The sequence below is a fragment of the Vidua macroura genome, chromosome 2 (genome assembly GCF_024509145.1).
Source record: "Vidua macroura isolate BioBank_ID:100142 chromosome 2, ASM2450914v1, whole genome shotgun sequence".
Classification (NCBI taxonomy): Eukaryota; Metazoa; Chordata; class Aves; order Passeriformes; family Viduidae; genus Vidua; species Vidua macroura.
In genome coordinates this window covers 67,115,526-67,126,658 of record NC_071572.1, presented here as the reverse complement: position 1 = coordinate 67,126,658, position 11,133 = coordinate 67,115,526, and the positions used below count along the sequence as shown (strand labels likewise).

General features: G+C 44.6%; 1 protein-coding gene across 3 annotated transcripts; it reads left to right on the top strand.

Annotated features, from left to right (window-relative positions):
- The first annotated feature begins 355 nt into the window (after positions 1–355).
- On the top strand, positions 356–10,834 carry GPR161 (G protein-coupled receptor 161). 3 transcript variants are annotated; one of them, XM_053971400.1, is made up of 8 exons: positions 356–438; positions 1,022–1,111; positions 1,976–2,065; positions 2,159–2,570; positions 3,097–3,821; positions 5,350–5,454; positions 6,716–6,835; positions 8,134–10,834. In XM_053971400.1, the coding sequence occupies exons 2-8, from the start codon at positions 1,078–1,080 to the stop codon at positions 8,379–8,381; spliced, it is 1,734 nt and encodes a 577-aa protein (XP_053827375.1). In that variant the 5' UTR covers positions 356–438; positions 1,022–1,077; the 3' UTR covers positions 8,382–10,834. The 3 variants fall into 3 exon arrangements, with proteins under 3 accessions (XP_053827375.1, XP_053827376.1, XP_053827377.1); XM_053971401.1 differs by having other exon boundaries at positions 370–438; positions 751–1,111; positions 2,186–2,570; XM_053971402.1 differs by lacking the exon at positions 1,022–1,111 and having other exon boundaries at positions 391–438.
- The last annotated feature ends 299 nt before the right edge of the window (positions 10,835–11,133 follow it).

The following is an 11,133-nucleotide window of genomic DNA, read 5'->3' as shown; positions in this document are numbered from 1 at the left end:
CACCCTTTATACTGTGCCCTTTATACTGACACCTATATCCAATGTCTTGCTTCAGAGGTGTACGCGGGAGAAACTCTTCCCCAAATCTTCTTTTTGTTACTTTTAATAGTGTTTTGGGGTCTAGGAAGTGTAGCACTTAGGCTCTACAGCTGCCTGGCACTACGAACCGGGGCAAATTACTTTACCTCATCCATGTGAAGTACTTTTCTCCTGCCTTTTAACTGCGTTCCCGGGAAGCGTGCGGACCGCCCCAGCGCGGCCGCGGAGAACATGGCGGGCGGGGAGGGGGCGCGGCGGCCTGAGGCGGCGGGGCGGGACGGCGGGAGGGGCAGGTACGGGCCGGGGCCGTGTCTATGGCGGGGGACGCTCGGGCCGCCGCGGCTGACGGGGATCCCGGGCGCCCTAACCAGGAACGTCCCGCTCTGGCGGCGGCGGGCGGTGAGTGCGGAGCCGGGGAGGGGACAGAGGCGGCGGGACCCGCTCTCCGCCGGCGGGTGGTGGGGAGGCGATGGATGCCCGGGGCGGAGGATCCTGTTCCAGCCCTTTGTTCGCTGCCGGAGGGAGCGCAGGGGCAAAATGGCGAAACCCCCCTTACCCACCGTATTTAGAAGTCGGTCCCACCCGCTTCGTGGGTGTGCGGGAAGCCTGACTGCGCTGCCCGCGGCCGGGATGGGATGGGGATGCTGTCCCCGCCCCGGGCAGCCCTGGCCCGGGAGGGCCACCTCTGACAGACGTCGCTTTCCTCCTCAGGGTGCAGCAGGGCCGTGAGGGGACGCGGAGCGCCAGGTGTCCCGAGCATCGCTATCGCAGGGAGCGGCCGCGGGGGAAGCCGCCTTTCCAAAACCCGCTCCGGCCAAAAAGTGTTGGAAGGGCACACAGAGATGGTGCAGGCATGCTGAGAGAGAAAGAAACTCGAGGGGAAGTGTTTTTGCACACTTTATCCTCAGTCAGAGGCTAGGGAAGAGCTAAGTTATGTTTTTTTCAAAGCATGGCCCAGTAATGTCTTTAATTATGTTCCTAGGAAAGTACAGATAAAAATGGAAAAAAGGCATCTTTCCAGACTGACAGTGCTGCTTAATGCCACAGCAGCCATGCAGATGGAAGCATTACTGTGAGTACTGTCTGGGACCCATGTCTGGCACAGCTGCAGAATTAGCTAAGATAACTTTCCTGAGTCCTTTACTTCCCAGAAATGCTAAAATCAACTTTATATTAATTGGTGGACTCTTTTACTTTTTTTGGTCTGCATATTTGAATTTTTTGGTTGTTTGTTTGTTCATTATGCTGTCCTGCAGATGGGTGAAGGACTGAACGAAGTAGGTAGTGAGTACTATTTAGAGGCAGCAGGGAAAAGAGGAATTGCTAAGGAATTGGAAGAAATAACAAGGTTTCACAAAATGAGGCTGTGAATAAATTGGATGGATGCTAACACCAAGAGTCAAGGATTACAGGTTCTAAAGCATTTCTGTAGCATGGACCTCAATGCAAGGAAGTGTGTTTGTGTTTCAAACCTCATGTACAGAAAGCCAATTCCTCCAGTCCTTTGGTGCTGGCAGTAAAATACAATCAGCAGAGTAGCTAAGGTGATTATGAACATGCAGAAATGATGTTGGGAGAGTACGTGCAGTGGTCCCTGAGTCTTTGAATGTTACTTAGTGACTGTTAAGAGTCAGCAGGGTATGACTAGCCAGGCATCCACAGACCACTAGCAAATGCTGTATAGGCAGAATACAAGGTAACTATCAGAATAGGCAGATTTTTTTTTAAGAAATTACTTTCTTTAAAGTAAGAGAAACAAAGATATTTTATATTTGTCTTGTTTCTTGAAGAAACAAGTTACATTATTGTTTCTTCACAGCCTAGATGAAGGGGCTGGTAAGTAGGACGTAGAAACAAGTAAGGTCTGTAGAAAATCTGTATTTTCTTTCTTATCCCCCCCCCCCCCCTTCACACCTTCTTGTCTTCCCTGTTCTAGGCTTGGTGTTGTTCTCTTTGGTGTGCCCACAGGCAATTTACTGCCCCTTCACTTGCCCATCTAAAATATGCAGTTTCCTGCATACTACAGGTAAATTTTAACAAAGGCAAAAGGGCCTCCAGTCTTTGGAAAGAATTTGAAGAACTATTACCTGAATGTTTCTGAGCGTTGTTCTGCTTCTAGCTGCTCAGCATGTCTTGGCTGCTCCAGGTTTGCATGCTCTGACCATGAGCAGCAATTCCTCCCTCAGCAATGGGAAGGGCCTGAGGAACCTGACCACTGAGGAAGATGGGGCAGTCAGAGTCACCGAATCCATTGCTATAATTGTCATTGCCATCTTCATCTGTTTGGGCAACCTGGTGATTGTTGTCACCCTGTATCGCAAGTCGTACCTTCTCACCTTGAGCAACAAGTTTGTGTTCAGCCTGACCCTCTCCAACTTTCTACTCTCCGTGCTGGTGCTGCCTTTTGTCGTGACCAGCTCCATCAGGCGAGAATGGATCTTCGGCGTTGTTTGGTGCAATTTCTCAGCCCTGCTCTACATGCTGATCAGCTCAGCCAGCATGCTCACTCTGGGACTCATAGCTATAGACCGGTAAGCTGCTCTTTGGTAATGAATTGTAACAAATTGTCTGCTCCTCTCATAGAGTAACCATTGCTTGTTCATAGAGTTGAGAAGCACTGCAGAGGGTTACAGGGTGTACTGCTTGACTGTCATTTTTACTTCAGCCCCTCATGAAATTTTGATGTGGAGCAAAAGAAAGTGAGGTCATCAATACTGGAAAATGCAGACATTAGTCATCTAGAGTTTTTTAAAGCTCTTGATGGTATAATAACATACTATTTGATAAACATGAAATAGTGACTTAAAATTCCAGATTATACCCTAAACATACACCCACACATAGGTACAGATTTAATGGTTGCATGTGTCCCTTCAGCCAAGTTTGACAGTCTTGACTGCAGTGATACCTACTTTTACATGTAATTATTTCTAGAAACAGGGCTTCTGAGCCTGTTTGAAGAAAAAAGAACTAGATACCAGCATCATTAAAGCATGCTCTTTTCTTTATTGCATGTCTTTTCTGCTCCTGTGGACTACTTCTTTTCTTGCCCCGCAGGTACTACGCTGTGCTGTACCCTATGGTTTATCCAATGAAGATAACGGGCAACAGAGCAGTGGTAGCTCTTGTGTACGTCTGGCTGCATTCCCTTATTGGCTGCCTCCCTCCCCTTTTTGGCTGGTCCTCTTTGGAATTTGACCAATTCAAGTGGATGTGCGTGGCAGCCTGGCACAAGGAGGCTGCCTACACGGCCTTTTGGCAGATCTGGTGCGCGCTGCTGCCGTTCATGGTCATGATGATCTGCTACGGATTCATATTCCGTGTGGCAAGGATTAAGGCCCGCAAAATCCACTGTGGGAGTGTTGTCATTGTGGAGGAGGACTCGCAGAGGAATGGGAGGAAGAACTCCAGCACTTCCACGTCCTCCTCTGGCAGCCGAAGGAACGCTTTCCAAGGGGTTGTTTACTCAGCCAACCAGTGCAAAGCTTTCATAACCATCTTGGTTGTCATCGGGGCTTTCGTCATTACGTGGGGACCTTACATGGTAGTAATAACATCAGAGGCACTTTGGGGTAAAAACAGTATTTCCCCTGCTTTGGAGACATTGGCTACATGGCTGTCCTTTTCCAGTGCCATTTGCCATCCGCTAATTTATGGGCTGTGGAACAAGACCGTGCGCAAGGAGCTCCTGGGAATGTGCTTTGGGGATCGGTATTACCGCAAGTCCTTTGTTCAGCGGCACAAGACATCGAGGCTCTTCAGCATTTCCAACAGGATCACAGGTAAGATCTGGCTGCAAAAGACACTTCCTTAATACCACCAAGAGCAAGGCTTCCTGTCTGCCTGTGTTTGGCATGTTTCAGGGCTCTGTAAAGAGAGTTGGATGTTTCTGGAATTTTCAGCAGTCTTTTACCAGTCAGGTTACATTTGAAAGGAGAATTTTCCTCTTTTTTTTATAGTTAACATCGTTCTCCTACTGTAGTAAAACTTTCTCAGGCAGAGAATACATAGTGATGAGGTTAATAAAAATAATTTATTTTCTTCTTTCTCAAGCATTTCCTTTTGTGTGCCTTCCATTTTGTGTTGCCCAGATTTGAGCTGTACCAACAGTACTTTTTACTGCACTTTTTCTTTGATTAACAGCCTTATGCTACAACTGTCTAAAATCCACTAAGGTTCCACTGGCGTAACTGTTTCTGCAAGTTCAGTTTTTAGGCTTAATGGTTGGGAAGAAAAGATCATAAACAAAGTAAAACTTTGTATTTTACTATGTGTGTAAAACCATAGAACTATTTGGTGTGTTCCCAAGTTGCAGACTGAGACCTCCAGTTGCTCAATTTGGTGGCTTGTTAATTTTTTTTTTAAGTAGCAATGCAGTGACATTCAGATTTTTAATAATTTCCCTGGTCATGTTCAGAAGCTTCCAAAAATAGAACATCTTCAAGGGATATTTCATGCAAAGGCCAGAACTGAAATTATTTAATTTGGAAGGATGATCTAAAATGCAGAAGGAAGATGAGAGCAGCAATGCATCCATTATCTTTTCTGCAGCATGGGAACACAGGGAGAGACTGTCATGTAAATGAAAGAGTTATGGAGCTGTAGCCACATAACAACCTTCAGGAGCTTTGGCAAGTCTGTATTCAGGAAATGATATGGAGTAATACATTGGAAACTGAGGTGCGGAGGGAAAAGACAGGAAACTTTTCTTTTTCCAAGTGATAAACTTGAAGTTGTCAGCTTCTTATCAGATGTCTTAGCTGGAGGCTGATAGGGAGGAGAAAAAGACCCCCAAGCAAACTCACAACAAAATCTCAAGGTGGGATCCAAAGCAGCACCTTTGTAAAAATCCCACAATCCCCTCCCTTCTTGTTTTGGAGATTTGAAAGAAGTTGGGCATCTCTGGTCCCCAGACATGCTCCTAAGCTTCTTCCCACACTAATGGCCTGTCAGAGCTGCTGGTGGCTACCAGGTTATTCTCCTTCTAGAAGATCCCTGGCCAATCTCCCCATCCATGTGAGAGCATATGCTTGGTGCTCAGCCTGTCTGGCTGATAAAACACATGCAGTTGCAAGAACAGTGGGAGAGAGATGGTGTAGAGAGAAAGGAGACTTGCCTTTCCAAACCTGAGAGCTGCTGACTGGATTTCCAAGATGGGAAGTCCAGGAGCTGTGCTCTCTGCTTCACCAAGGTAAGTTTTATATGCAGAATAATAAATAAGGCAGTAGAGTGGGTATTACTGGAAGAGGTTTTTACCATTGCAAACCCCTTAATCATTCACTGTGTAACAAAAACAAAACTTTTTTGCAGATTTGGGACTATCTCCTCATCTTACTGCCCTCATGGCAGGTGGGAGGCCACTGGGAAACAGCAACAGCACAGGAGACACAGGTTTCAGCTGCTCACAGGATTCAGGTAACTGCAAATCTCTTGCTCCCTACTTGGGCAGAAGTTTGCACTTGGCAGCATTCTCGTGGACAGTCAATATTTACACAAACAGATGTCTTCTGGTGGACAAATGACATAAAGCATCTGTTCTAGCTGTTCCAACGAAACTGCTGCAGTTGCTTTTTTCCCCCCTTGCTCTCAATAGATTTACTTGCAAAATGCTGCTTACGGAATGGTGACCCTCCCTTGGTAATGTGTCCTGGGAACAAGGCTCACAGCTTTTGTGTCCTTCTCCTTCAGTTTCTGTTGTTCTTTGGAGACTTTCTCTGTATCCACAAGGAACAGAGCAACAAAGTGCTGTGAACAATGTGCTTCTCTGTTTCCTATTTTGTAAGAGACCTTGTCTTGTTCATCCTGCAGTGTAAATATAAACACTTAGGATGGTTTCAACTTATGCTTTCATTACTCCTTAAGATCTCTAAATTGAAGATGGTTTGGAAAAGGGAAAAAGAGTTCTAATGGTAATTTTCTATCCAGATCTGTTGCTAGATTTTTCTGGCAGTTAACTCAGCTACCAGTCCTCAACTGCAGTAGTTATTTTAGAGAGTTTTTCTGCTTTAGAGACACCAGAGGGTGATCTTTTAAACATTGCTTGGTGTAAGGGATTTGTGTCCTACTTTTGTAAAGGAAGTCTGTGGAGCTGGGATTTATTTTTGGTAGTTGTTTTGTGCTGGTAGTTTTCTGTCTATTGTGGATAGTCTGCAGTTGTATGTGATAAAGAGAGAGCAGCCTCCTGGTAAACCTGCCTTAGTTAAGAGGATGTTGTGTCACCATCTTGTGACAGAAGTTTAAACAAATGAACAAAACTGAAGCGATACCAAAAGGCTATTAGAAGTGCCACTGCTCGTTAAGGAGGGAGCACAGTCCATAGCCTGGGAATGGATACAGAGGTCCACTGTGAAATACTGTTTCACTTTGGATGCTTTTACTGTGAGTTACTACAGAGCAGAAGGAAGCCTTAGTCCTTCTTGCGTTGTTGCTTTCTGCATGTAGTACGTGATCCTGGGGCCTGCGATGCCCAGTCTCTAAGGAGAAGATTTCCCAATCCTTTCAATGAAAACTGACCTCGTTCTTTTTCTGTGCAGTGTTTCATTTGAGCTGAAATTTACTCAAAAAAGCTGGGTTTAGACATCTTTTGAAGGAACTGCTGAAAATGGGCTGAAAATGTTTTGTCACCATATTGTATCGCAGTGTTACTGTTTAACTTGAGGGTTCTTGTTCTTTTCAGGAACAGATACAATGCTTCTTGAAGATTATAGCTCAGATGGCCCTCATGCCCCACACTGCATCTGTCCCCCTCGAAGGAGGAGTTCAGTGACATTTGAAGATGAAGTGGAACAAATTAAAGGTGAGTGTAGGGGTAAGTATGAAAATGCTCAGAGTCAACTATATTGAATGCTCAGGAAGCCTCCCAGGACCTTGAGGATTGTCTTGAAAAGTATCTGACCATTGTGTGTCTTGACAGACCAGATCATTCATGCAGGTACAACAGAAAGCAAAATCAGGCCTTTCTTCCAGATCTCAAGTAACAGCAGGCAAGGACAAGAGTTAGAAGCTGGCATTCCCTGCATATATAAAAAATTGCAGAGCAGTATCCTGTCTGCAATTCCACTCATCTTGGTGGCTGTTACAAGTTTTGTCTGTTTTGTGTTTCTTGGGGAATATATTATCCTGCCCTCATATTTTGGTTGCATTATCCCTGTGTTTCTCATTTGCTGTCTCTTCTCAACTTTGTCACTTATAGACTTGAAATTCTTCCATTTACAGACTTCAGGGATCTTGAATATAATTTTGTTCTGTCTCATTTACTTTATACTTAAATTCTACTTCGCTTTTTTTTGGGTTCCTCAGCAGATATGGGTGAAAACAGATGAATCACATCCAGTTTTTTCAGTCAACTTGCTTGTTGATTCTGGGCTAGCAGAACATTGCTGTGATCATCTATAAAATGTCGGAACATTAATTTATGCTGATAGTTAACAATAATTTTAATAGAAGACTTGATAATAACAACTGAATTTTCTAAACAATATATGATTGTGGAGAGGATGAAAATGAGCAGAATGCCTTTAAGAATCAAGTAATAATAAAACCTGAAATAATGAGAAAACTCTTGCTATGGAATTTTTAAACATCTTGGCAGAATTCCCTTTTGTCCTCTTCCCACCATAAGATGAATATTTCTTTGTACAAACACATTAGCATACATTTCCCACTATCTTTCTGAGTGATTATGTAGGAGCAGACATCTAATTTCTTGTGAGAGTGAAAGAGGGAAGTCTCAGTGCACAAATCCCCACAGGTTTAGCAATTCTCCATGATGAGTCTCTGGCTTTTCAGCATCCCTGAGGCTTTAAATTATTTCAGCAGCCTCACTGAAGAGTTAAATTTAGGATGAACTCTTGTATTGCTCGACATGTTGGTGAGTAGAGAGGTGTACAGATGCTACAAAAATAGCTGCACTGACACAGATAATCCCAGGTCACTCTGAAACTTTGTGTTCATAGAATGGTATAGGAAGCCTGGGTATTGTTGGTAAATGTGTAGTTACTTTGCAGAAGGCTTGATCATGCCTTTACAACAGGATCTATATTAGTTTTCAAGCATTTGCACAGCCATGCTTACCGTTATCTATTTTTTTTTCAGAGGCTGCAAAGAATTCTGTTCTTCATGTAAAAGCTGAAGTCCATAAATCTCTGGACAGTTATGCAGCCAGTCTGGCCCGAGCTATAGAAGCTGATGTGAAACTGAGCCTTTTTGGGGAAGATGCTTTATCAGGAGCCCCGTTCCCCTCGTGGACTCTGGCAGGAAGCAGTGGGAACACCCGGCGTGGTGCCAGGCCCCATGCCAGCCAAAGACAGAAGCTGCAGAGCATCGATGAAGGGAACATTTGACACGAGCACTGGAGTAGGAAAACAGAATGAAACCACTAAGCAGGGCCTACTGCAGCTGGTAGTGTTTCACCAGAACCAGGACACCTTGTTGGGATGTTTCCAGTGTTTTTTCAACACCTGGAAACAGCTGGGTTCCAGTACTTGCATTAGTGTTTTACAGCAGTGTTTGTTTACTGGTTGGGGTGCTACTGACTCTTCTGCCACGTCATTATCACACAGTGCATAGGAATGCAGGGCTTGGTTTCATTGACCACATCATTAGTCAGTTGAATCTTGGGCCCATTGGCCAAGTTGGTAAAGGAACAAAACAGAAAAGGTATGTGCAGTGTTTAATTCATTGTTACATCCATCCTCTTCTGACCCTCAGGATAATCAGTTGATACTTGACAGCTGGAGTGCTCTGATAGGAGCTTGTGCATTGGATAAGACATAAAGCCTTACTCCCAGCTGAGCAATGCGGACTTCACTAATGACAAAACCTGAACTTTTCAGAGAGCTCATGCAGATTATGGTTCTACTTGACCTTTGCTGGGGGATATTTCTGTCTGTTCAGCCATCAGAATGCCAGATCTGACATTGGACTGTGCTTTGCTTCAGCAGCATGGATACCAGCTCCTCTGGATGTAATGAATGGGAGTAAACATGTGCTGGGAACAGCACAGAGATGGGATTTGAGGAACTCATTAGTGTAGAATTCTTAGTTTCTCCGAGAACTTCAGCTCATGTTTTGCTGTTATTAAAAGAACACTCTGTGGCTGTGCTAAAGTTGACAGAATATAAATAAGATAGTACCATTTCATATTCAGGATTCATCTTCTAGAGAAAAGAGAGTTAGCTGGGTTTTTTTTTTAATCATGAGGGAATGTAGTATTTAAGCTGTAGTTACCTCAGTGCTTCTATTTCTTGGAGTATTAATTCATTAATCTCAAAAATAAGAACATTTGGCACTTATATTGCACTTTGCATGTTCTTAAGCACTCTACAGACATTACCTTGTTAGGCCTTTGTGAGAGGGTTGATCAGCCCTGCTTGCCAAAGAAGTGGAACTCAGCACAGCCAAGCTGCTGGCAGTGAAACAAGCTCCAAAGGTGGCAAGTTTTGTAAGGAAAAGAGGGATGAGGTGGATCATTCGAGAATATCAAGCTTGAGGAACCTTTCTGTGCCTTCGTGGGCTATCCCCTTCCTTACTTTGGGGGGGGTTAAAGCCCTGCCTTACCGTGTATTTCAAAGAGGAGACATAAGTGAGCAGGATCATTCCTTGGGGGTGGATGTCAATAGCAAATGGAGTTAAGGACTAAGGGTTTGCATTTGTTTACTCTGTGTCTGCTCCCCTGTGCCTCTACCTTTCCTCAAAAGTGCTTTGTATGAGGTTTTGCTGCAGATTGTTTGGAAACCAGGAGCAGGATGTTTCCATCTGGGCAGAAACAGGGTGTACACTCATTAAGTTTTGTCTTTGTGTGACTTATTCAGAGGCACAGAAGCAAAGTGTTGTGAGGCAGAGCCTCGGTCCAGTACTGTATTTAGACATCCTATTTGTCTTTGTTCCTGACTCAGAGATGTATTTCAGCACAAGCTTATGTCCATCTCTGGACAAAGCAACTTGACTTTCTGAACTAGCCTGAATCCCATAGCGTTCCCATGTAAAATATAACTGCATGCTTAAAATTCAGTACATGGTTTGCTGATTTAAGAACAGGCTGTTAGCCTTAAGCAAGAACACTTAAGCTCCAGAAAGATGGCTCTTAGCATAATGTAGGAATAAATCAATTAATAACAGGGAGGTTCTAAATCCTGCATTTTTTACTTCTAATGTGTTAGAGAGATTGCACCTGTGGGCGCTCATTATGAAAAAAAGAACCAAAAATCCCAGTATTTGCCGGGAAACGCCCTGCAGCGAGGTTATTACTGCTGTCGTTAACATTACAATCACAGTCGCGGGTAGTACTCAACACTCCTTAAGCTGTACACTTGCCTGGAAGTATCTCGCGTGCTCCCTTTTATTCCGTACTCCTGTTTGAAACAAGTTGAATGTCAGAAGGGCACACACGAGTATGAATGCATTGTGGAGTAGTAGGTGCTGGCCCAAAACGCTGTGTTTAGGAGAAGAAATTCCAAGGCACGCGTGGAAGCACAAAATCCAGTGTTGTGTAAAAAGCACGTTTTTCACACAGGTACTGAGACAAATGCAGCCTTCAAGCAGGTCAAGGGGGTTGCAAGTTTACACCAAAGCTGAATTTGGCTGCCAGTGTTAATGTCACTAATCTGTTATTTAGTGTAAATGTTGTTCATATTTTTGTACACACGTTATAACCCTTCCATAATTCTGTTATTACCAGAGTCGTTCTCTCACTTGAGTTGTCATTAACAAAAGCAGTAATTGAGAAATATACACGTTTTGTAAAACTGTATTTCCCGTCTTAAATACAGAAGAGAAAAAACCCAACTTACTTCCAGTTCCCGATGGTCTGTGGTGTTTGTACTATTATTTCAACTTACATTCATCTTTAAGAATTTTACTTCTAAACGTATGTCCAGCTGGCAGGATAAGCCTGTCAGGCGCGGCAGCTGGAGCCGTGTCCGGGACAAGGAGGTGTCCCGGGTGGAGCACGGCTTCCCCCGCTCCGGGCATGCTTTGGGAGCGCGGCCGTGCCGGGTGTGCCACCGGGGCGGCCCTGAGGCCACGCCCATAGTGCCACGCCCCTTTGCCCGTGGGGCCACGCCCACAATGCGACGCCCCCTTCTCATCTCCCCT

Bases quoted from the DNA above. Each gene is read 5' to 3' on its own strand.
- GPR161 (XM_053971400.1), top strand. From the start codon at position 1,078: ATGCCACAGCAGCCATGCAGATGGAAGCATTACT. The intron at 2,571-3,096 runs GTAAGCTGCTCT...CTTGCCCCGCAG, and splicing joins GGACTCATAGCTATAGACCG to GTACTACGCTGTGCTGTACC. The intron at 6,836-8,133 runs GTGAGTGTAGGG...TTTTTTTTTCAG, and splicing joins TGAAGTGGAACAAATTAAAG to AGGCTGCAAAGAATTCTGTT.